Source organism: Convolutriloba macropyga, chromosome 8 (assembly GCF_964194025.1).
Source record: "Convolutriloba macropyga chromosome 8, txConMacr16.3, whole genome shotgun sequence".
Lineage (NCBI taxonomy): Eukaryota > Metazoa > Xenacoelomorpha > Acoela > Convolutidae > Convolutriloba > Convolutriloba macropyga.
In genome coordinates this window covers 9,884,833-9,911,395 of record NC_134475.1, presented here as the reverse complement: position 1 = coordinate 9,911,395, position 26,563 = coordinate 9,884,833, and the positions used below count along the sequence as shown (strand labels likewise).

Here is a 26,563-nt window from a genome sequence, read left to right as displayed (position 1 = left end):
AAAGACCCACAGAAGCCTAAACTCTCTCTCGTCGACTGGACTCATTACGTGCAGCAAGTCAGAATTGGGAAGCAGTTTACCCGAAGAAACATCAAAACTTCACAACGAGAAGTTTGTCAAAATGCAGACAAGAGAGTGACTTCTGGCTGTGAGCCACAAAAGTGGCCAATTTACTGGGTTCCCCTCTTGGCACTTGCATCGATGAATTCGAAATCAGCAAAGCCATGGAGATGCTGATGAACATCTTCAAATGTTGCATTTACAAATACGACACGAACGACCTTGTACCTGTAGAATTATCTGTTGCTGTTCCAGCTGCAGTAAAGACTCGATTTTGACTGAAACTGCTTAGGGACTTAAAATTTCCCTGGACTTGCCCTAAATACTTATTATTATTATTATAAATGAGGACGAATAAATATTTATGTTGCTTTAGATAGTTTAATGAACCGGCTCTCAATTATATGACCGACCATTTGCGGAATCGATTTGCTAATGTTGCTGAACGGTTAACGCACAGTTTTACAGAACTCACCGCCGAACATGAGGCTGGTGGTGCTTTGAATCAACCCAACGCAAATTTAAATTATTCCCGTGAATCACAGCTTGACGACACTGAGATCGATACAAAACCGGTTATGACTTTTCGTGACAGGACTACGGAGTTTAGCTCCACAGTCAAAAGCCTGCAAAGCAGACAGGTATTTTCGACAGCGTTATTTTAAAAGAGATTTAGACTGCCTTGTTAGACGCTCAGTTTTTAGATGCTCAACGGTGCTGTTAAGCGGACTGGTGCTAGCCGAACTATACAGGAAAGAACAGAGTTTACCAAACTTGCGAAGTGAGATATTGTTTTACTGTCACCAAGAACAATTGTAGCTAACAGAACAATGTTGATGACGAAAAACTTGTATGTTTAGGAAAGTTGGAAAAGATTTAGCAAGCACATGTGTCAAATTAGAGAAACTCTCTATGTGTAAGTTTCTGCTTAAATTGCTGTGTCTTTCCCATTATAGCCCCCAACGAAATTGCAGCCCCCCATTATGGTATAATTACACTGATGGGGATGTAATGAGAAAATATGTTTGATAATGTACCCTATACGTTTTGTTATTCATAACACCAGTTAATATTTCAGTGGCCAAAAAGAAAACATTGTTTGATGACAAACCATTGGAGATTCAAGAATTGACTTATATCATCAAACAGGTTTGCGGTTTGTTCCTGGATATTTCCCTCGTCATCCTGCAGCTGCTATAAGCTTAAGAAATTTTAAGAATTTCTTTGCTCAATACATCTACGGTCCAGGACCTCGTCCGAAATCACCCAGCTTTAGTTTATTTTCTACCCAAGGTTCAACATAAAGAATAAGTTACGAAAATGTATTTTTGTCTAGTATTATATAGTTGAAAATATTTTGAGCATCTTAATATATCTGTTGATAGTGTGAGTGTCACACGTATGTAAAAATGTACTAAAAACCTTGGGTTTCGTGGTTGAAGATTTAGTTTAAAACTTGATTTATTACCTGATTTATGGCTGACACAAGTTTGATAGGTGTCAGAAAAGAAAATAGACCTTTGATTAGACAAAGCTCGGGCTTCGAGCCAAATCAACGAAACTGACATATCTTTTTTGACTTGGTTAATTTACCACGATGATAGAACTGATTTGGGTACCGACCAAAGCGAGGATTAAATTCATTCACTGAATACCAAACCTACCATCAGAGCTTCACTATTAAATCTTAGTTTATTTAACCCAACGTTTCTTCAGCATTATCTACTTGAAGAAAAGTTGGTTTAAATAAATTAAGATTTAATAGGGTGGTTAGCTCTGATGGTCGGTTTGGTGTTCAGTGAATGAATTTAATCCGCGCTTTGGTCGGTACCCATTATCAGTTCTATCATCGTAGTAAATTAACCAAGTCAATAAAGATATGTCAGTTTCGTTGATCTGACTCGAAGCCCGAGTTTTGTCTATCAAATGTCTATTTTCTTTTTTGACACCTATCAACCGTGTATCAGCCATAAATCAGGTAATAAATCAAGTTTTAAATTCAACCATGAAACCCAAGGTTTTAAGTACATTTTTTTAATATACGTGTGACACTCACAATATCGTTAACAAAGTTTGATAAATGTATGAGATCTAATAAAACAACATAATATCTATGAGGTTATATATTAAGTTCTATCAGCCTCTTTAAAAATTTGATTTGTGATGTTTTATTAATAGCCGCCTCATCTTCTCAGCCGGCTATTATAGCGCTCCTATTTTTTTTTTACTTCGTCGAATAAAAAAATTTTTCGCTTTACCTCATTTTGCCGCTTTTTCAACATTTTGCGTGATATCTTTTTGACTTCTCTAGGCTAGTTTCTCTCTTCTCTCATTCTGCTAAAAGTGATTTTGAACATCAGTTGCTCAGCAAAGCAATTCAAAATGAACAGAGTCAGTATAAAAAATTGAAGTCAGAAGTAGAAACGGGATAAACCCATAAAGCCCAATTTTAGATGCCCGCTATTTGAACGTCGTTCCTATAAGTCTTAATTACCATCTCTAATGCTTATTGGTATTGATAGTAGCCCCTGTAGCCTCTCTCTAAGAAACAGAAGTACGTTATCTTCAACTACGAAATGCCATCAAAATAAATCGGACTTAAAAAATGTTTTTGTACAAAAATCTTTTTTTTTCAATATCTTCTATTCTTTCAATCCCAATCATGCTTATTGGAATCAACGGCGGCTATTTTCCGGCAATCTGCCGGGTATGTTTTTGTGATTTTCCTATAGAAAGTTTCAGGATTTCGTTTAAATTCATTATATTATTATGCTCCTGTTAGTCGGATATGTTTATAAATACCAGAGGCCACAGAAGAAGAAACTTGAGCTTATATGTAAATATCTGCCGAATGTCTACGTCATATCACTGCAGCCGCAGGATAGGTTTCACACAGATTGTTCCGACCTTCTTCCATTGATTTTTTTGGATCAAAACGCAAAAAAACTGAAGAAACGGAGGGGGGGGGGGGTTCCCTCATTAGTTGGAATTTTTCAATCAATTGGCGTTGTCGGAATTTAAAAAAATGCTGATTTCCGGTATTACGAATTGTATTTTTTGATATAAAGACTTCTGCCAAATTTATAAACACTCTATTTGTATTGTTCTTTGATTGCTGAATGCGTTGGACCTGAATGTTGACGTCTTTCGATTTTTATTAAAAAAACTTCTATAATAGGGACAGAATTAAAAATTGAAACTAGAAAATCTTGCTCGCTATTTGCTTTACTGCTTCTAGGATAATTTGCAATGTTATTCATAGCAAATTAAGTTTTTTTTCTGTTGTTTTGGCTAAATTTTGATATTTGGTGATCAGTTTTTACATGTTCAATCAGAAAAATTGACATATGAGTCTTTTCTTTTTTACTAACAGTTTAAGGTTAATGTTTTTTATAGTCGAGTCAATCGACACCAGAGAAAAGTCGAATCAGTTCATAGAGCTTGTAGAAACCCACTTTGGTAAATGTTTGAATAAAATATAAAAAAATTTGAAATGATCCATGAATTTTGTTGAAACATATGAGGAAAATAAGGCCAATATTGAATTAAGGGAAGTTCGGACCCCCTTAGTTTTCTCCTCCCCATCTTAGTCAGTGCGACTGACCGCTATAGAAGTATAAGCTATCTACATGCAAAGTCGTCCTCAGGGCTTTTGATATAGAGCAATTCGTCCGATGTTAGTTGGTCATCTATTGTTTTTGTTTTAGGATTTGAATTCATTAAATGAGCAAATTGCACACTTGTCCGAGTGGAACAGATCGAGAGGGGCCACAAGTAGCAATAACAAACACGTCCAGTCTCATTCGTCCTCTGTTGTAGTGGCTCTCCAGTCCAGACTGGCCAACCTATCCACAGATTTCAAATCCGCCCTTGATATCAGATCAGAGGTTTGTACACTTAATGCTGTATATAGATGGAATATTTTCCGTTTGTGCCCCCCCCCCACCCAGTACGTTATACCTCTCCTTGTTTGAGAACATGTGTCATTGCATAGTAAATCATTATGAAAAAATATGACACGTGCGTCTCGGGGGGGGGGGGGGGGGGGGTGCAAAGAATGAGCCCGAGGAAAACAAACGAAAAATATCCTAAAAATGATTGATATCCAGTTAGAAACAGACTATTTGGTTTGACAACGTTCTTGTATTGTTTATGAATGTCATTAAAGCTGTGTATAACTTGAGCATCTATTGCTGTATCTTTTGTCTCTAGGAACAGAGAAAATGAGTACTTGTTTAGGGCGTGAGTCAAGTTTTTACTTCGAAATCTTACCTTCGGTATCCGTTCCGTTTTTGTCCCTCAGCTTAATGACTCTCACATGCCCTATTGTACAAAATGATTCACTGCAATGATTACTCCTCTGTAACTTGGGGTGCATAACGTACTGGGTAGGAGTAGCACAAACGGAAAAGATTCCTCCTTCGTAAATTTACTGCCCTACTTCTATTACTCCGCCGTCTGAAGCAGGCTACAATAGAATGAAGTTGAAAGTATTGCTTTAACTTCGCGGGTATTGATAATTTCCACTTATGAAACAAAGAATTTGTTTCATTCTTCTTCAAAAATGTTAAACGAATTTTTTGCGGTGTGTTTTTAGAACCTGAAAGCGTCCAAGTCGCGGCGAGACCAGTTTTCTTCGCAGTCCTCTTCCTCCTCGTCCCTTGGTGCTACAGGAGGTGGGGGGAGTAGGGGCGGGAGCAGTAGATCTCAACAGCAGAATGGTCCTTTATCAGACAAGAGTGTTCTGTTCAGAGATGAACAGATGGCTGCTGCTGCCGCGGCAGAACAGAAAAGACACAAAAATACCTCATCTGCAATCAATATGTCAGGTATGTTTTCAAGAAAATGTCTTATTTGCAACTGTAGTGTGCGTTTTAAATACTTCGTATTATAAAATGAGGAATACGGGTCGATTAATTCTCGTCGATAAAACAGCAAACTTAGACTAAAACTTAGTTTTTAAACTAGGCATCTGTTGTAGGATTCATAAGTCAAATTAGCAGGCGCTGGTTTATTTTCGTTGATATGGGAAGTGCAAGTATGAATTATTGCGCCCATACTCAAGTGTCTCAGAGGAAGAGATAAAACAACCGCTTTTATCACAAATATAGAAAATCAAGTTAGCCGAGAGGTACTAGAAATTGTTAAACCGCTAAAAGTATGATATCATTTCTTAATTTTCTGGAATATAACTGTCTGAGAAGCTGTGATTTATGTTAGGGGCCTGACGTTCTTTAAAACTTGTCGCAGCGATAACAAAAAATCAACTTAGACTGGAAGCTTCAAATCAGCCCCCGTGGCTACGTTCGAACAACCGATCGCTTAAAAACACGCATTTTTATACTAATTTCCACATTTTTTTTTTCAAGCTTTTTGAAAGTTTTTGTCATTTTTGAGGTTTTCAGCCCTAGGTGTCACGGAACCTCCTCTAGGTGTTTATACAGGGTTACTGCCTAGTTTCTAGTGGTAGTGGAATGGTTTCAACATTTAAACATCACGAATTAAGCATTTTTTTGACACAGCGTGCAAATTTTTTCGATTTTTTTTACATTAATTTTTCATTATTCACGTCTTTCCAGACGCAGGGGCCAGAAAATGTCCTTAACGATTTGATATTAAGTTACTGAAAATTTTTTATTTGACATGGAATAGCTTTCAATTTTTTAATATGACAAATTTTAGCAATTTTCTTGATAAAACTTGCATTTTTCGAAATTTTTTGTCAATTTTTAGGTTTCTCCAGCCTCAAGAGACACATATCCTCCTCTAGGGTTTGATTATAGGTTATTGCATGGCTTCTAGATGTAATGGAATGTCTTTCAAGAATTAAATCTCAGCAATTTTTAAAAATATTTGCAATTTTTTCTTTTTTTGAGTCTTTCTCATTTTTCTCATTTTTTCCGGCACCAGGGTCCTAGAGACCTCCAAGATTTGATAACTAGCTGTCGCATAGTTTCTAGAATTAATGGAATGGTTATCAATATTTTAATAACTCCAGCTTAGCACTTTTTTGATAAAATTTTATTTTTTCAAATTTTTGGATATCTATCATCATGTTCCAAGTTTATGGATCTTTATGAGCCAGTGAAACTATTCAAAGCCTAAAATAGGGATACTGGATAGTCTCTTGAGACAATGAAATGGTTTTGAAGATTTTAATATCTTGTTTTTTAGCAAGATTTTGTTAAAATTTGCGATTGATTTCAAAATTTTTGAATATTGTCGTCCGTTTTTGAGTTTAACGATCTTTGCTGACCAACGAAGCTTTTCAAGTCTCACAAATGGATTACTTCACATAACTCCAGAGACAAAAAATATTTTTGAACATTTTCACTGCGAAATCTGGAAGCTTTTCTTTTAAATTTTGTAATATTTTGCAAATTTTTAAAATATCAGTTTTTTATTTGATTTATTTACTAACAAGGCTGGAAAACTAAAAGTTGCAGAGTCGAATCAAGCTAAAGCTAGCTTCACTAAATTGTGGCTAGCTACTGACGAAGCCAACCGCTCGCCGGTCGTTTGAGAGCAATTTGCCCGACGTTAGTCGGTTATGTTTAAAAGTTGTGAATTTTAGATTTTGACGGAAGTGGTGGAAGTTCACTAATGGCCAATGGAGATGTGAGTGGTGGGGGTGTGTTGCGAAGTAGACACGTGCAGCAGATGGCTCTAATGGAGGAGACGGATTCCTACATGAGTGAGAGGGCAGGTGCCATGGAGAACATAGAGAGCACTGTGGTCGAACTGGGTCATATATTCTCACAGCTGGCCACTATGGTCAAAGAACAGGACGAGATGATTGGAAGGCTAGTACAATCATTTGTTTTTTCTTCAACTATATTCCCGCAATAATATTTTGTAGCAAAAATAGCTGCTATTTAGCTGGATGCAATTGTTGAAACTGCATTGTATGTAACTTAAGGATTTGGTGCAATGGCCCTCGAGAGTTGTAACTAAATAGTTTTTAACTACTCCCAACTTGCAATCTGATTAGGAAAAAGGTAGTCTGAAACGACTCGCAGTTAATCTTGAATCGTATTACCTACAACAACAATCAGAACTGAGTTGCAATCTTCAGTGGAAAACTGAATGAGAACTTCGAATGAAAATAAAAACTAGTTGAGGAACGCAAAAAAAAACTAGTTGATAAAAAGCCCTTCAAGAAGAATTGGCCTTCCCTTGGTTTTTAATTGCTCTCAAACAAAGTTTGTAGCAATTATATTAGTCCTGTCGGTCTTTTTTATGCGATTTTTCGCTTGAATGATTTTTCGTCTGGCGTTTTTGACTTTTCGTCCTCAAAAACGGGATAATCAGGTAGCGCCCAGCGGGCATTAAGTGCTCTTAGAGCCTTTCAGATCAAACAGACCTATACTTATACTTTTGGTGCGAAGGGCGGTTCTTACAGGTTGAAGAGACCCCCACTGTTGACCCCCACCCCCATACCGCACTAATGTTCCCCCTCCCGAGTGATGCCCCCCGCCCCTCCATCAACCCTCGGTGACCCCCACCCAACCCCAATTCAACTTTTTAATATTACAAGTTATAGCATTTTTTTTAAGAAACTTGCAATTTTGAAGTTTTTTGAGTATTGTCAATTTTTAGGTTTCTCTAGCCTCAAGGGCCACAGAAATTCCTCTAGGGTTTGATATTATATTACTGCATAGTTTATAGATGTAATGGAATGTTCTTCAAGATTTAAATATCACTAATTTAAGCAATTTTAAACATTTGCAATTTTTTCATGTTTTTGAATTTTTTCCGGCAACAGAGGCCGTGGGACCTCATCAAAGGTTTGATAATAACCTGCTGAATAAATTCTGGATTTAATGGGATGGTGATAAATTTTTTTATGACTCCAGTTTTAGTAATTTATTAAAACTTTTCAAATTTTTGGAAAATTTTTGTTCCAAGTGTATGGATCTTTATGAGCCTGTGAAACTATTTCAGTCTTGAAACAGGGATACCGGATAGTCTCTTGAGACAATGAACTTTTTTGTCCTTTTCTGAGTTTAACGACTATTACTGTCCAACAAATTTTTTCAAGTCTCGCAGATGAGTAAATTGACAGAACTTTCCAGGCAAAAAATAGTTTTTAACTTTCCAGGCAACTAAATAGTTTTTAACTACTCCCAACTTGCAATCTGATTAGGAAAAAGGTAGCCTGAAACGACTCGCAGTTAAGCTTGAATCGTATTACCGACAACAAAAATCAGAACTGACTTGCAATATTCAGTGGAAAAACCTAATGAGAACTTCGAATTAAAATTGAGGAACGCAAATCAAAACTAGTTGATAAAAAGCCCTTCAAGAAGAATTAAAATAAAACTTGTTGAGGAAAGCAAAACAAAAACTAGTTGATAAAAAGACCTTCAAGAAGCCATGAAATGGTATAAAAATTAAATGAAAAATTTTGTCTTGTCTTTTTAATAGCCGCGAAGCGATAGCTGAGGCTATTATTGGCCTTCTTGTTTTTTTTTATTTCGTCGTCAAGATTTTTGTTACGACCATATGACGTCACAATCACTTCAAAGCTGCCTTTTGTTCATTCTTTCATGCAATTTCAAGGTAACTTTAGGATTTGGTTCAACGGCCCTTGGGAATTGTAACTAATAGTTTTTGACTGCTCTGAAGTTGCAATCTGATTAGGAAAAAGGTAGTCTGAAACGACTCGCAGTTAATCTTGAATCGTATTACCTACAACAACAATCAGAACTGAGTTGCAATCTTCAGTGGAAAACTGAATGAGAACTTCGAATGAAAATAAAAACTAGTTGAGGAACGCAAAAAAAAACTAGTTGATAAAAAGCCCTTCAAGAAGAATTGGCCTTCCCTTGGTTTTTAATTGCTCTCAAACAAAGTTTGTAGCAATTATATTAGTCCTGTCGGTCTTTTTTATGCGATTTTTCGCTTGAATGATTTTTCGTCTGGCGTTTTTGACTTTTCGTCCTCAAAAACGGGATAATCAGGTAGCGCCCAGCGGGCATTAAGTGCTCTTAGAGCCTTTCAGATCAAACTGTTTTGGAGACCTATACTTATACTTTTGGTGCGAAGGGCGGTTCTTACAGGTTGAAGAGACCCCCACTGTTGACCCCCACCCCCATACCGCACTAATGTTCCCCCTCCCGAGTGATGCCCCCCGCCCCTCCATCAACCCTCGGTGACCCCCACCCAACCCCAATTCAACTTTTTAATATTACAAGTTATAGCATTTTTTTTAAGAAACTTGCAATTTTGAAGTTTTTTGAGTATTGTCAATTTTTAGGTTTCTCTAGCCTCAAGGGCCACAGAAATTCCTCTAGGGTTTGATATTATATTACTGCATAGTTTATAGATGTAATGGAATGTTCTTCAAGATTTAAATATCACTAATTTAAGCAATTTTAAACATTTGCAATTTTTTCATGTTTTTGAATTTTTTCCGGCAACAGAGGCCGTGGGACCTCATCAAAGGTTTGATAATAACCTGCTGAATAAATTCTGGATTTAATGGGATGGTGATAAATTTTTTTATGACTCCAGTTTTAGTAATTTATTAAAACTTTTCAAATTTTTGGAAAATTTTTGTTCCAAGTGTATGGATCTTTATGAGCCTGTGAAACTATTTCAGTCTTGAAACAGGGATACCGGATAGTCTCTTGAGACAATGAACTTTTTTGTCCTTTTCTGAGTTTAACGACTATTACTGTCCAACAAATTTTTTCAAGTCTCGCAGATGAGTAAATTGACAGAACTTTCCAGGCAAAAAATGGTTATGAATTTTTTTTATTGCGAATTTGAAAAGTTTTTTAACTTTGCCTTTTTCAAGATATTCCTGTCTCTTTCTCTCTTTCGATTAGGTTTCCTTTCCTTCTCTTTCTCGTTCACGTTTTATCTCTCTCTTTCTCTCTCTCTCTCTCTCTCTCTCTTTGTTGATGCCGCACTTCAGCTGCTGTTGTGTAATGTCATCAGCTCTGATCCTCATTATCAATGAGTTATAGTTGAAACATTTTTTATCATAAATGATCTAACAGGCACTTTTTACGAAACCATTGTTAATTGCTCTCAAAAACAAATTGTAGCAAATATTTTAATCCTAATTGTCTTTTATGCAATTTTTCGCTTGGCCGAGTTTTCGTCTGACCCATTTGACTTTCGTCTTCAGAAACGGGATAAAGAGGTAGTGCCCTGGTCACTAAACTTAGGTCACTTTAGGTCACTAAACCGCGGCTTGCTGTTGACGAAGCCAATCGCTCGCCAGTCGTTTGAGAGCAATTCGCCCGACGTTAGTCGGTTATGTTTCTTTATTTCATCGTCAAGATTTTTTGTTACGACCATATGACGTCACAATCACTTCAAATCTGCTTTTTCATTAGTTTATGCAGTTTCAACTGAATTGCGTGTGTGACTTCATTTTTTACTCTTAATGGAGAGAGTTGTTTGTTCATTCGCGTCACTAAGTTCTTGTTCACACTTGACTCCCCTCTCTCTCTCTCTAAAAAATGACTTCCTCACTCTGAAATTGACTTTTCTTTACTTTAATTCAAAGATGTAAGGTCAAGTGAGTGTATGAAGGTTATTTCGGAGCAGCTAATAGAAACAGCAATAAGTTATACAGATTCTTAATGAAAATTTAGCTTCTCAGCCCTTAATGAAAAGAATAAATTTCTTTTTATCTCTCTTTACTTTTTTTGAGACTGCAGATCTATGAATTTATTGCGGCTATTTTCTCGCAATCTGCCAACTATGTTTCGTTATTTGTTGACAACAAATGTGTAGATTTAGGGAAAAAATGGTTAAAATTTGCTTAAATGTAATTGCGTTAAGAAAAATCAAGATTTATTACAAGTGCAGGTTAGTTAAGTGTTCATCTTGGTGTTCATCTTGGGGCATCCCTCCTACATGCCCCCTCCGACACCAGGCCACACTCAACTATCTGCCTGCCTCCACCCACCCACAACCTCAAACTAATAATAAACATCAACTCAATTTAATAACCATTAATAAACCATTTATTGACATTCCACATTTTTCCCTTTTATATTAGAACATTAGCTCACCCTCCACAAGAATGCGACTCGGATCTGAGGCAGCTCCCCTTAATGTGTAACGTAATTGATCCGGCGTTAGTTGGCAATACAAGAACACTAATTTCAAATCTTGTTTTATAGATAAGATCATATACGAATGGTCTCAGATCATTATAATAAATATAATATATTTATATAACTCATATTGATTGGCCATTTGATATTTTTGAACATGTAAGTGTTTAACCTGACGGTTATGCTAGTTAATATACATGATTCCTTAAAAGACTTGTTCAGGAGGGTTAAGTGTGAACAAATTGCGATCAAGAAAGTATCGTTAACAGTTACTCTGTCTTAAACTTTTCATGAGAATTTTGAGTAAACTAAAAACTAACAATAATGAGATAATTGAAAGGGAGGTGGCGATACAAGACCACTAATTATAACATATGTTATGTTCAGGATTGATCATAATGTGGAGGACAGTCTGATGAATGTGAATGCAGCACATGGAGAGATCCTGAAGTATTTCCAATCTGTCTCTTCGAACAGGTGGCTCATGATCAAGGTGTTCGGAGTGCTCATCGTATTCTTCATCATTTTTGTCCTCTTTTTTGCCTAAACACAGAGACCAGGCAGAACAGCGACAAACTACCATCATGAAAGGTCTGGTCTGTTCTGTCCACGCTTTGTTATTGACGTCATGCGAGCCCGAATCCTCTAAACGATGCCACGGTATTCGAAGTATGAACTAATTGTGACTGTAACATCTCAATCACTGAAATTGAATTCCGTTAGCTTTGATCGTGGCAGAACTGATGGTTTGTTTAATCAACGTCGTTTGTTTTCAAGGCCACATGTTTTCAAGTTGCACCTGATAACTAACTGTAAATTATGATTACATTGAAGTCTAAGCTACCTCTTGTGTTGTAAAACATTGGGTTATATAATAATATAAGTTCCACCTTTACTATGATTATATCACTTGGTCTTGAAGATATCTAAATTAACACAGCTATTTCCTTTTTCTGATATCAAGAAAAATCGTTCTGCATCGGATTTGAACGCATTTCTAAAATCTGATAGTTGATTCCAATCTGTTCATGGTAAAATGTAGCCTTTCAATGTGACTAAGCTGAAAGCACTTAAGTTGTGAATTGATGTCATTTTTTCCTTGTATGCCTTTAGATGTACAATTGAATTTATTTTGCTTAAATATTGAATTGGATTTTATGGTAAATGCTATTCTTTAGTGTAAATAATTATGTAATAGACGCTGCTGTTGTATCTGATGAATTCAGTTGAAAATTTACTGTTGCGGGTGAAATTTTTTTAATAGTTGCAATAGCTGAGCGGATCTATTATTGGCCTTCTCTTTTTGTTTCATTCTCAAGATTTTTATTCCAACCGGTGACGTCACGCCCACTTCAAATCTGCCTTTGTTCGTTCATTCATGCATTTTTTAATTGAGTTTTTTGTTCATGCTCTTGGATAATTTTTTAGCCCCAATTCACTTTACTCACACCCCTTCAACTTTTAAGCCCTAGATCCCTGCAGTGCTATATTTTTAATGGATTTTAGCTGTTTGAACTTCTTAAATTGAAATTTTGGTTAACTCATTCTTGAATTTTTGCGCGTAGTATGATCTGAATTTATCTTATTAATTGCTCTTGAACGCAGTTCATAGCAATTATTGTAAACGTGTGTGTTTTTTTTTATGCAAAATTTTCGCTTGACGGTTTTGACTTTTCGAGTGACTTTTACGCCCTTGACTTTTTGCATTTTGCGTGATCTAAAATTCTCTCTCAATCACAATTTCAAGCAGCTGAACTCAATTGGCGGCAATTTAATACTAAAAGTCAAATAAAAAGTGCGCCGAAACTGGTGTCATTTTTTTACTTTAAATCTTAATAGTGGTATATGTTAACCTCTAATATGGTTATTTGAAGCCCACTATAGAACTTCTTAGTCCCATTTAGGCTACCCCCCCCCCACCCCGACTGAAGCAGGCTGCAATTGATTAGAGCTCCCACTAGTCGTTCAAGAGCAATTCTTCCGACGTTTAGTCGGTTATGTTTGGCTCTTCTAAGCTGCCAAACCCTAAGATGGCAGTTGAAAATTGAAAATCGAATAGAAATAGTTGAAACCGGTACATTTCCCATTTAAATCTTTGTAGTGGTCTATAAGAAAATTGTGCTCAGTTGAAGCACCTCAGTGAAGTTAATGATCACCCCTCCATCCAGTCTGAAGCAGGATGCAGTAAACTCTTAGCTCCGCCTGTTGTTTGAGATTTCATCCGAAGTTAATCTGCTATGTTTAATTTCATAATTAATAGCCGCACAGCGATAGCTGGGGCTATTATTGGCCTTCTCATGGTTTTTTTTACAATTCAAATAATTTGAATTGTATTGGGGCGCTGTCTTTTGTTTGAGATCTATTCACACATTTTCATGATTTTTGAAGTCAAATTGAAGCGATGATTTTAGTCACGCCGAAACAGGAAGTGGAACGAAAAGCGAGCGGTTTTGTGGCGTGATTTGTTTTCATTCCTTTTTTTAAGTAGAGTGAGAAAACGGTGTATGACCAAAAATTTGCTTTCTTGGTACTGGTTTTTTGTTCACATGCCGCATTTTCGCTTTGATTTTTACCGTTTTTCGAATTTTCTGATAGGATTTTTTCTAAATGGTTTTCCCAATCAAATCATAGTCCATTCTAAGTGTAGTTTTTTTGTTCAGTCAATAAAAATTCTTTGAATTGTAAGTCAGGACTGGTCCTGCTATGATTTGTTTTTGTCAAAATTTTTGTTACGACCATGTGACGTCACAACCACTTCAAATCTGCTTTTTTTCATTCGTTCATACAGTTTCAACTGAACTGCGTGCGTGACGACATCCTTTACTCTAACTGCAGCAAGGTTTTTTGTTCATTTGCGTGATGAATTTTTTGGTCGCACGTGACTTACCTCACTCTCAAAAATGACTTCCTTACTCTTAAATCGACTTTTCTTAACTTTAATTCAAAGAGATAAGGTCGAGTGGGCTTCACTTTAATTGAAGGATGTTTGAGAGCGGCTAATAGAAGCCGCAATGGGTTTTACAAATTCGTAATCAAAATATAACATCTCAGCATTTAATAAAAAGAATTGTCTGTTTCTTTTACTATTTTTTTGAGACTACAGATCTGCGAATTTATTGCGGCTATTTTCTAGCAATCTGCCAGCTATGTTTGTAGCTGTTGGTTTTCGGTTGCAACGTTTTTGCTTCAGGGTTTTTGACGTTCCAATTAACCCTTTCTTCCTTGACTTTGTGATTTGAGTGTAATTTAAGTTGCTCTCTTCATCACAATTTGAAGGAGCAGTAATAAAAAGTTAATTGCAATATCCTTCAAAATTTGTTTCAGTTTTTCTCTCTCAATGTTAATTTATTGTAACCTATGATATTGTCATTCCATCATTTGACGCCATTGATGATTTTCATGCCCCTGCACCCTCACTCCCAACTGAAGCAGGATATAATTGAACTGAATCCCAGCAACTCGTTCTTGGGCAGTTCTTTGGCCGCCAGTTGCTAAAGTTTTTCAGCTGTCTGTTACAACGAAGTGCAAAAGCAGTCAATGGCAGAGCTATAAACCAGCAATGTGTCAGCTATATTTATCTTCTGTTGAATTTGTTCTACAGCAGAAATGTTTGCTGCTCCTTATTTTTGAATAGCTACGATTGCTGAGTGGAGCTGTTCTTTGCCTTTTCGTGATTTTTGCAATTCAAAGAATTTGAATTGTATTGGGGCGCTGCTTTCTTAAAAGATTATCGTGATTGTTGAAGACAAATTGGAGAAAACATTTTAGTCACGTCTGAGCAGGAAGTGAAACAATAAAGCAAGTGGATTTGCGGCGTATATATTCTTCCGCTCAATTTTAAAGTCGAGTTATAAAACGGTGTATGAACAGAAATTCGATTTCCACTTAAGGTTTTTTTCGATTTCTAATGGCCGCAAAGCGATAGACGGGGCTATTATTGGCCTTCTCTTGGTTTTTTTTATTTCGCCAAGATTTTTGTTACGACCACATGACGTCACAATTGCTTCAAATGTGCTTTTTGTTCAAGAAATTTCTAATTTCAAATACGAAATCTCCACAGTTTGTGAAAAAAACTGAAGTTCCGCCTTCTGTTCTATTCATTTGCTTAGACTGCAGTTGGGTAAATAAGTCAAGACTTTTTAGTACATTTGAATTTGCTTCTGTTCTTCCGCTTTGATTCCTCAGTTTTTTAGAGTTTTTGTAGATAAGATTTATAATTGCTCTCGAATGAAGAAGCAATTATTGTAAACGTGTGTCTTTAGTCAAAATTTTTACTTGATAATTTTTTTTAACAAGAACGTTTAGGAAAATTCTTTTGCTCGGAGTGATTTAAGTTGAGTTTCATCTTCAAAAACGGGATTAACTGAAGCTGCTCATGAATGCTTAACGAGGCAGATATTCATAGTTTAAAGAGCGATGTTACCGCATTGTTTCGAGGGTCATTATCTTTAAGTTGTGTTAGAATGTGTTCCGAAGCAGTTACTTGTTTCTCGCGTGAGATGGTGGCAGTGGTGACAGGCGCCAGTAGTGGGATAGGAGAGGGGACAGCTGTAAAGTTGGCCCAGATGGGGGTGGGCAGATTGTGTATCACTGGGAGGAACAAACAAGCACTCGAGAGCACTAAACAAAGGTGTATTAAGGCAGGGGTTGATATGAAAGACAGTGATGTCGTGACTGTAACAGGTAAGACACTCTCAAACTGCAAATTATGTAGAGAAAACATTGTGAAATGAGATTGTGCAGGTAAACAAATCGAAAAGGCTCTTTCATATTTCTGTTGCGATATCAAGTTACAGAACTGATAACATAATTTAGCGCCTGATAAAATAGCTGAATATCTATACGCATTGTGACATCATTGGTTAATCAAATCAGCTGGGAAGTTATACAGCTGTTGTAATCGCAGGGATAGTTGAAAAACGGAGCTGGCTAAACCGAGAATGGGCCGATGAAAATATTGTCCCCGGTTTTTGTATTTTGAGTCATTTTAGCTCTAAAAAGCACCGGAAACTAAATTTCTTGATAACCGCCAAGCTATCAACGTTTTTGTTACAATTTAGTTTTTAATTGCTCTCAGACGAAGTTTGTAGCAATTATTTTAGTCCTATATTCTTTTTAATGCAATTTTCGCTTGAACCATTTGACTTTTCGTCCTCAAAAATGGGATAAACAGGTAACGCTTGGAGGGCATTAAGAGACCGAGCAGTTCTCTTAGAGCCTAACGCCTTACTATTCTCTGAGTCTGCTATACACCGAACCTATTTGAGAAGACAATTTCAAGGTGTGAAGGGCGATTCTTAGTCTTAAAAGTTTGACCCCCTCTGTCACCACCCCCCCCCCCCCCCCTCAATTAAGCCCCAGCTGGCTACTACCGAAGCCCATCGCTCTCCAGTCGTTTGAGAGCAATTCGCCGGACGTTAGTCGGTTATGTTCTGAATGATTTTGATCAAAATTTCTAAAATTGCAATTTATACTGCGGGACCATTGATAATCAATTGGTGAACAGTGAGCAGAAAAGGATTTTTGAAATGAGAAAAAAATTAAAGAGATTATCTGGTTATAAATTGCTTTGGTGAGCTGTGACGGACTTAAACAGGCAATTGGTGTGGTCATTGGGGATAATATCAAATATTGGGGTAAAAATTTGAAACGATTTGTTTTTTTTATCAACTATACAAATACGGTGAACCCCAACTTTTTGATAATAGTACTTTTGAGAGAAATACTAGCGAGAAAATTACTTTGGTCCACCGACCTGTGGATTTCGAGATATTTGTAGAATAAACTGGCCAGTAAATGGTTTGCGAAAAATTGCTATAATGCAGGAAAAGTGGTGTTTTTGCTACCGTTATTGAAATTTTTAAGAAAGTAAAAACCTTCAAAATTTGGGGGCGCCTAATGATTTGAAATATTGCTATTGTGTTTAACTGGCTGCCTCTATCCAAAAATTGAGTTAAATTATCAGGAGTTAGCTTGCAGAAGTTTCTAGTTTTACTAGACGGGTACGGTTGCCCTATCGATTATTTATTTTTGCTCAAAAATGGTTTTAAAAAATCTTTTAATTGAGAGAAAAAAATTTTGGTCCCATAACCGTTGGGTTTGATATTTTTCAAAAAAAAGCGTGTTGGAAGCGATTTGGCCAGAATTTGCAAAAATCAGGAGAAATTGTTGTCTCAGAGGTGTTTTTTTTTCGTTTTCTATGCTCGACCCTATGACTTGACCACAAAATTTGGCCCTCCTAGCTGTTAAAGTAAATAAATTTGGAAACGGAAAATTGAACACCATAATGTCGTCAATAGGGCTTCTCTTCGTTTCGCTGCGCTTAAGAACTTTAGCAGAGGATGTTATCGCCGTTCCGAAGTTACCCAACATCACTGCTTCGTATAGGAGCTTTATGATTTCGATAACAAAACTTTGCTGGTTTTAATTTCTCCTATGTTAATCAGTTTTTAAATTTTGCGCGTGATGCGATACATATTATTCAGATCATCGTGTTAACGACAGCTAATAGAACCCGGTCAGTTTTAAATATTTGAAAAGCAGATGCTAATTTGTATTGGTACTAACATTTTAGATCGCAACTGAAGCCATCATAATTATCTGATCTCACAAAAACTGGACATCAAATCGAAACTTCTTCTTTTAGTACTCCTAATGATTCCTTCAAAATCAATCTACGCATTATTGCCATTGCTATCTCAATTTCGATAAAAAAATATCAGGGTTTTGACAAATAGCCCTTTATCAATAGAGCTCGAATATGGAAAATGAGATTGAATTTTTTTCGTTAAGTTGCCTTTTGTTCTTAGATGGTTCTAAGATCTTCTTTCAGCCGACACTAATGTTAGTCTGCCTGCTATTGTTAATCGCAATTGTTTCTCTATGTATCAATTCTATTTTAAATTCGTGGTAGATCTTTGCTGAAGATTTAACAAAATTTTGTCGCTACATTTGTAATATAATCATTTTGGTGTAAATAATGGTAAGTTTTTTTAACTCTCGGCAAACTTTTAAAATTTTTTCAGGCGATATAACCGAAGAAGAAACTTGTAAATCTATTTTCTCAAAAACGATAGAAGCGTTCGGCAGAATCAATATCCTTATCAATAACGCGGGTGTAATGAAAACAGGTCTTCAAGAAACGACCTCTATAGATCAATACGACGAACTAATGAATGTCAATGTTAGATCTGTCGTCTTTTTAACCCAACTTTGCATTCCGGAGCTGAAAAAGACGAAAGGAACCGTTGTTAACGTATCATCTCTATCTGGTGTGAGATCTTTTCCGGGTGTCGGGTTCTACTGTATGTCCAAAGCGGCTCTTGATATGTTCACAAAATGTCTGGCTCTTGAACTGGCTGCTTCAGGGGTAAGAGTGAACTCTGTGAACCCGGGTGTTATCGTAACACCGCTACAGAAAAGAGGGGGAATGAGTGAGGAAGAATATTCCGTTTATCTGGAGAAAAACCAAAATTTTCACCCTCTTGGACGGGTGGGCGATGTGGATGAAGTGGCAGATGTTATTGCCTTTTTGGCGAGTTCCAAAGCCAGTTTTATGACAGGAAATATTACTTCAATAGACGGCGGTAGAAACCTTCTTTGTCCCCGGTAATGAAAAGTTTCTGCTGGAGAAAATTTTAAACACTGGGAGCCGTAAACTTGGTTAGAATACTAAAATACGTGTAATTTGTAAAGTTGAATTGTAAAATTGTAATTTTGTATTATCAAGGAAGTGTTTTGTTGAATTTGCTAATTGTTAACTAGATTTTGCTTAAGGAAAATAACGAAAATAGATTGTTCTATAATGCCTACTTCCAACGAGAAAATTATAGGAAATTAACGAGAAGGAAAGGAATTACCTACAATAGTGCTTATTGATTACAATTCTGTCATATAAGAGGTAGGTTTAATATTATCAATGTCAGTGCGATAGGCGAGTTTTTAAGCTCGTCTGCAGCCAACTATAGTGTTTTTAATTGCCCTCGAACGCAGTTTGAAGTAATTATTTTAAACGTGTTGGTCATTTTTATGCAAAATTTTGGCTTGACCGTTTTATCTCTTTGAGTGAGATTTGCGCTCCTGACTTTTTCGTTTTGCGTGAGCTAAGTTTATCTAATTTTCACAGGAGTCAGCAGCTGAATTGAATTTGCTGCAGTTCACTACAAAAAGTTAAATGAAAAATGCGCAGAAATAGGAGCCATTTTTTCCACTTTAATTTTTATTAGCGGTTATAGTGGAATATAATCTCTATTGAAGTCATTTTAAGGGCCCTTAGGTGCATTTAGTTACTCCCGACGACTGAAGCAGGCTGCAAAAGATTCCAGCTCCTACTAATCATTCGAGAGAAATTCTTCCGACGTTAGTTGGTTACGTTTTCTGCCTGGTAAACTCTGCTACCGTTGACACAACTTACGTGACACCGTTCCTTTCGGCTTGGCTGCGATCTGGAATTCTTTTATTAGCCCTAGTAATACCTTCGCTACTTATTTATATAATTAATAGCCGCCGTCAGCCTCTCAACGGCTGTAATTTAAGTGCTCTCCTTTTTTAAATTCGCTTTACCTTTTGATCGTTTTTCGATTAAGATAAAGTCACGATTTTCACGCTTGACTTCTGAATTTCCTCACTCATTGTTTCAGTTAAATGGATTAAATTCTTTCGCGCTTTGAATTACGTAATGTTGTGAATACGGCCAAAACTAAAAGAGCAAAATTAAAAGAAACGGATAAACATATAACGACCGGTCATTAAGTCATAGTGCATTAGATTATCAAAAATCATTAAAGTGATTGCTAGCTGGCATAAGTATTATGCTTAGTTTTCAGTTTAGAAGCTGAATTAAGTGTAGGTTTAGAATCTGCTCGAATTTGTAGAATTATCACACAATAAAGAACCTTGTCACTTAGAAAAATTTTCTGTCAATTTATCTGTTATTTTTTCTGTTTGCTTCAATCCCAATCTTCGTCGAGCAGGTCAACGGTGGCCATTTTCCGCCAATTTGCCGATAATGTTTTTTATTGCAACTTTTATCCGAAAGATGTATCTGTATTATGTAGTTTGGGCTTAGGTGTAAGTAATTAATTTAAGGTTGTTCAAAACAAGTTCGGATACGTGCACTTGGGAGAATTGCGGCAGACCTGCAAAGCCAGTCCATTGGTTAGGAATTTTTGGTTAAAAGCCACTTTAAGGTGGCCCACGACTGATGCCAAAACAACACTTGCCATGTTAAAGATTGTGTGCAGACTCAAAAGTTGTTCTCTCAATAAAGTTGTTCATAGCTGCGCAGCTGCAAGCTGAGCGGAGTTTATTGCTGTGTTCGTCGTTCTTTCTACAATTCAAAGAATTTGAATTTCATTGATTTTTGTCTTTTTTACAGCGCAAAGTGTTTGGAGTTCATTGGTTCGCTGTCTTTCTACAATTCAAAGAGTCTGAATTGCACCGGGGAGCTGTCGTTACGACTAGTAGTATTCGAGAAATCTTTTTAATCAATATTATTGTTGAAAATTGTGAAGCAGGAAACGAAACCTGTGACAAAAATTGCAGTGGTTTGGTTGCTGAACAAAATTTGAGAGCTGAGCAAAAATTGTGTTTTGTTGTTTACACAACTCTTGTCGAGAGCGCGAAATTGAGGCTTGGAAAATTTTCTGTAAACAATCGATTTTTTTTCACGTGCGGGTTTTAGAAGTTTCTTTTTGCATTTTTTGGTTACAAGGTTCGATTTTGACACTGTATTGATTTTAAACTGGGTTTGAAAATGGTTTGACGATTTATGGTAAAAAATAAGAGCTTTATGGTAAATTAGAGGTTTTTCATCTGTTTTGGGCGGTTGTAGAAGATTTTATGCGATTTTTTTGCCTTCTGTTTTGTTTCGCTGCGTCCAGTCAGTTTTGAAAATACGCCTTTCACTTTAGGACTTTAGGATACCGAGTTACTGCAGCTTTTTAGTGTTAAACGTTTTTTGGTGGGAAAAAACAAATCAATTTTACACCATATTTTCTTAATTTTTTGCAGTTTTTCGTATTTACTTCTAATATTAAGCAAGTTTTGTAGCTTGTTATGTCTAGCGTAAGGTTTTGCGAGCATTCCACTACTTCATTTGCCCAAGAAAATCTTTAGATATCTTTCGGCATTTATTGTTGTCTTAAATATTTTCAAACGCTTTTTGTATTCTTCAAATTTTTCGAGCATCTGGGGTGATCTGTAGTTAAAATTAGTTTGCTAAAGTTGTTTTGGCTGCCTCTTGATTGAATCGAATTTTTGAATTGTTTTTGATAAAGACAATTGATTAATTGTAAGCAACTATTAATCTATTTTCGTCTTTTCTTTCTTTTTGCTAATTGTTTTTGACCCTGCCCTTTTTGCAACTTTTTCGCAATCAATTTTTTAATTCAATTTTAAATGAAATGAATAAAACAAGTTTCCTTTTTTCCTGTTTTTCGTTGCTTTTTTTGTTGTATCATAAAGCTGCATGATTTTGGGTTGGTGAATGCTTGACCAGAAGATGTAATAACATTTTTTTTTTCAAAATAGTGGTTGGTTGTAGCATATTAGCAATTCCGGTCAAAATTTAGTAAAATTTTGCTGTTAAATTTATTTGGCTCTGTGCTTCATTCCCTTTCTCTTACCTCGTTTGTTCAAAATGAAATATTTTTGTTGGGTTTTCTGTCTTTTTGTATGGGTTTAATGAATGAAAACTAAACTTGTCACATGGTTTTTTTCCAATAGTTGCCATTGAATAGCAATTTATGAAAAAAAATTTCAGATACATTATTAGTTATTCTGGTCAGATACGTTTTCGTTGTTCATTTTCATGTTATTATTTCAAAATGTTTAACGTTTCGAATTAGGATTTTCATGATGTCAGCTAGAGTGGCCAATTTTCTCCTTCAAGCTGTTTACGCAATTCTAGCTAAAGATCTGCTCACAAAGAGTTTGAATTGCACCGGGGAGCTGTCGTTAAGACTAGTAGTATTCGAGAAATCTTTTTAATCAATATTATTGTTGAATTTTGTGAAGCAGGAAACGAAACCTGTGACAAAAATTGCAGTGGTTTGGTTGCTGAACAAAATTTGAGAGCTGAGCAAAAGTTGTGTTTTGTTGTTTACACAACTCTTGTCGAGAGCGCGAAATTGAAGCTTGGAAAATTTTCTGTAAACAATCGATTTTTTTTTCACGTGCGGGTTTTAGAAGTTTCTTTTTGCATTTTTTGTTTACAAGGTTCAATTTTGAAACTGTATTGATTTTAAACTGGGTTTGAAAATGGTTTGACGATTTATGTAAAAAAATACGAGCTTTATGGTAAATTAGAGGTTTTTCATCTGTTTTGGACGGTTTTAGAACATTTTATGCGATTTTTTTGCCTTCTGTTTGGTTTCGCTGCGTCCAGTCAGATTTGAAAATTTGCCTTTTACTTTAGGACTTTAGGATACCGAGTTACTGCAGCTTTTTAGTGTTCAACGTTTTTTTGGTGGGAAAAAACAAATCAATTTTACACCATATTTTCTTAATTTTTTGCAGTTTTTCGTATTTTTTTCTAATATAAGCAAGTTTTGTAGCTTGTTATGTCTAGCGTAAGGTTTTGCGAGCATTCCAATAATTTATTTGCCCAAGAACTTCTTTAGATTTTTACCGGTATTTATTGTTGTCTTAAATGTTTTCAAACGCTTTTTGTATTGTTCAAATTTTTAGAGCATCTGGGGTGATCTGTAGTTAAAATTAGTTGCTAAAGTTGTTTTGGCTGCCTCTTGATTGAATCGAATTTTTGAATTGTTTTTGATAAAGACAATTGATTAATTGTAAGCAACTATTAATCTATTTTCGTCTTTTCTTTCTTTTTGCTAATTGTTTTTGACCCTGCCCTTTTTGCAACTTTTTCGCATTCAATTTTTTAATTCAATTTTAAATGAAATGAATAAAACAAGTTTCCTTTTTTCCTGTTTTTTCGTTGCTTTTTTTGTTGTATCATAAAGCTGCATGATTTTGGGTTGGTGAATGCTTGACCAGAAGATGTAATAACATTTTTTTTTTCAAAATAGTGGTTGGTTGTAGCATATTAGCAATTCCGGTCAAAATTTGGTAAAATTTTGCTGTTAAATTTATTTGGCTCTGTGCTTCATTCCCTTTCTCTTACCTCGTTTGTTCAAAATGAAATATTTTTGTTGGGTTTTCTGTCTTTTTGTATGGGTTTAATGAATGAAAACTAAACTTGTCACATGGTTTTTTTCCAATAGTTGCCATTGAATAGCAATTTATGAAAAAAATTTGAGATGCATAATCAGTTATTCTGGTCAGATACTTTTTCGTTGTTCGTTTTCAGGTTATTATTTCAAAATGTTTAACGTTTCGAATTAGGATTTTCATGATGTCAGCTAGAGTGGCCAATTTACTCCTTCGAGCTCTTTACGCAATTCTTCTAGCTAAAGATCTGTTCACACGTTTGCATGATTTTGAGATCAATAGGAATTAACGATTTCCGTCATGGCGGTACATGAAGTGGAACAACAAGCGCGCGTTTTTTGGCGTCATTTTTTGTTCACATGCGGCAAGTTAACTCCGAATTTCGACGTCTTTTTGATCTTTTCGATTTTCGACTTGTCCGGCTGTCTTTTTTGTAAAAAATGTTCACCTATTTTTCTATGACTTCAAGCTTACCTTCGTAGTCTTTCAAGTGCTTCGAGTGTTGAATCTGCTCAGCAGGCCAAAATTCAAGGTGAAAGTTTATTTTTCGTAATTTTTGCGCTCAAATTTGTTCAATTTTTCTCGTTTTTTATTTGTTGACTTTTTTGTTAGGAAGGTATTGAAATAATTCTTTTTAATTACCCTAAACTTCTTTTCATAACTCATAACATTTTTTATGTCTAATTTGCTATATGTTTTGGTAACACAAACTCAATTTTTGGATTTTAGAATTTGCAATCGCAAGTTCTTCAAAAAAATTTTGTCATTTGTTTTAATTTCTCAGTTTTATGGGGCCAATAAAGACCTTTTATTCGAATTTTTAGACCTTGAATTGGTTTGGCGGATATTATCCAGTTTTTTCTTACATCTTTTTGAAAATAAGGTTTATGAAGAATAGGAAAAATATAATTCAAGCGACTAAAGAAAGCAAAACATGATTTGAAGCTAGAAGAAAATTGGTGGGTTGTTGAAAAACTGTATCTATAGGTAGGCCATGAACTAAATAGTGACATCAGGAGTGTGAAAAATAGCGATTTATTACTAATTTCGAAATTAATACTACTAGTAAATCATAAACCATAATGCCCCCACTTTATTCCACAATTAAGGATACGAAGTTATTTTTACACATTCCTCACCTTGCACTTAAAATTTTGTCTGCAGAAGCACCGTACAAGATTTTGAAACTCAAGATTCCATTTATTTTAATGGAAACAGCTTTTAAATTAGATCGAATTATTTTTTGGTGAAAAATTACCTAATAAATAATGAAATTTGAACGGATAAATGTCAGAATTTGAGGTTTAATGGCTGATGAAATCTGTTGTCACAAATCCGTCATCAGAAAATTCGTAGATCACTCTCTGCTTATCTCGATTCTTTTAAAAACTTGTATTCAAGAAATCAAAAAGAATGCTTTTAAGGGATTCAACATTAAAATAGTTAGATAGTAGGAATATCGTTTATTTCTTTTGGTTAAGAGAATAGATGTTTCTCAATTTCATTTACCCACTCAAAAGAAGGGGACGCTTTTACTTTAAAAAACCATTGAATTGTCAGATAGATGGCCAAATACGCAACTGAACAGTTAGTTTTGGGTGTTAGGGTTGTTTACTTAAGACGATCACGTTCAGATGAGATTCTTTAGGTTAAAATGGAATATATTTTGCCAACAAAGAAAAGTTTTTAATTGTCTTCAGAGTCTTCAAATAAAATAATCTATATATTATTTCTAAATCGAATGCTATGTCACCATGTTTAAGCTCCAAATCTTCACATGTTTTAGCGTCCCTTAAAAATGCAGCCTAGCGTGTTTTGCATGCATTTTGAGCGCTGCGAGGTCGATTCGAACCGGGGTCTGTTGAGTTCGATCGGGGTATAAAAACGTTCGCAAACCGCTAGGCTTAATCCCTTGCTGTGCCGAGCTTAAGGTGAGAATTAAGTAACATGTCCCCCAGGTTTTAACATATGTTTTAGACGGCACTGAAGGGCGTCTTGAATGGGAATTGGAAATCAGACGGGAGTGCAAAAAATTTTGACTGTAGATGGAATTGAACCTATACCCAATGCGTGGAGGCCATAGGCAGTAACCACTGTGTTGCTGGAGCTTAATTGTTTCTGTTTCCTTGTGTTAGACATTTTGGAAACGCTCTTTTGTGTTAATTTGATGGCTGTACAGAACTGTTGTGTATGTGTGCGTTTGTGTGTATGTGGACTGCCACATACTTTGGAAACACTCATTTTAGATTTACTTGATTGTCGTTTAGAACTGTTGTGTGAGGGGGTGTGAGTGTGTGTGTGGAGTTACCGTTAACAGACTCGGCTTGCTTGAAACATACTCTGCTGAAAGTTCATGACCTTTACCAATTGTTTGACCGCCATTTTGTTATCCACAGCTTGGATCTGTTTTCATTCCATACCGGTTATTTTGCGTTTCATCAAAAGTCCGCATCAATGTCCCAATAACAAACGGGTGTTGAATTGTCGGCAGGTACTTATGCTTCGTCTAACGCGTGCTCTCTACCTTTCTGTTCCAAACTTGCGTTAGATTACGGCTGCTTTTGTGTTTGCCGATATGCTTAATTCAGCGATGGCTGCGGCCAAGATTCAGAGTCATTTTCCAAAAACCTTTGAAGACGCCGAAAAGGAGATAGAGTTGGGAATAGTGCAAGTGAGGCGCGCTTTGCACTCGCCAGAGCCGGCCCTATCAGAGTTGAAGCAGTTGAAGAAAAAGGTTAACGAGTCCTTCCTCGCGGTTAAGAAGACTGTGACGAAATTCAATACGTCAGCACTTTACTTTATCGGATTGAATGCGGACCATTTAAACCTCAGATTTCTCGACTTCTTAACGGGAGCCAAAAACGATTTAGCGCATTTGACAGACAAAAGGCCGAGGGATTGCAAAGGAAAACTGGACCGCAAGATTGTGGTAAAAACATCGCAGTCGGTTTCTGTGCAACCAAAAGGAGAAAAGCAGAAACAGAAAAAGTTCGTTAGCGTCGAGGATATGGCAAAGAAAACCGCAGCTACTGGGATCAATAGCAGCACGGGAAAGTTAGCAACGCTGGACATGGCCAAAGCTGATGAAAACATACATTTGAAGAGGATTGCTAGGACGGTGGATGTCGGGGACTCAAATAATGAAACGAAATTGGCTGTTGGTCCTATTGATTTAAAGTCAAGGCAGCCACAAGTGTAGTTGGGTCTTGTTGAACGCACCCCGGGAGCTAAAAATTATTGTAAGAGGT

The 26,563-nt window shown here is 36.1% G+C and overlaps 2 protein-coding genes across 2 annotated transcripts; both read left to right on the top strand.

Annotated features, from left to right (window-relative positions):
• Nucleotides 1-304: 304 nt before the first annotated feature.
• On the top strand, nt 305-12,390 carry LOC142344438 (syntaxin-5-like). Its single transcript, XM_075396080.1, has 8 exons — nt 305-701; nt 765-841; nt 921-976; nt 1,139-1,209; nt 3,768-3,947; nt 4,658-4,889; nt 6,635-6,863; nt 11,526-12,390. The coding sequence occupies exons 1-8, from the start codon at nt 465-467 to the stop codon at nt 11,683-11,685; spliced, it is 1,242 nt and encodes a 413-aa protein (XP_075252195.1). The 5' UTR covers nt 305-464; the 3' UTR covers nt 11,686-12,390.
• A 3,165-nt stretch (nt 12,391-15,555) lies between these two features.
• LOC142343914 (3-oxoacyl-[acyl-carrier-protein] reductase FabG-like) lies at nt 15,556-18,973 on the top strand. The gene is made up of 2 exons (XM_075395304.1): nt 15,556-15,821; nt 18,164-18,973. The coding sequence occupies exons 1-2, from the start codon at nt 15,602-15,604 to the stop codon at nt 18,748-18,750; spliced, it is 807 nt and encodes a 268-aa protein (XP_075251419.1). The 5' UTR covers nt 15,556-15,601; the 3' UTR covers nt 18,751-18,973.
• Nucleotides 18,974-26,563: the final 7,590 nt, after the last annotated feature.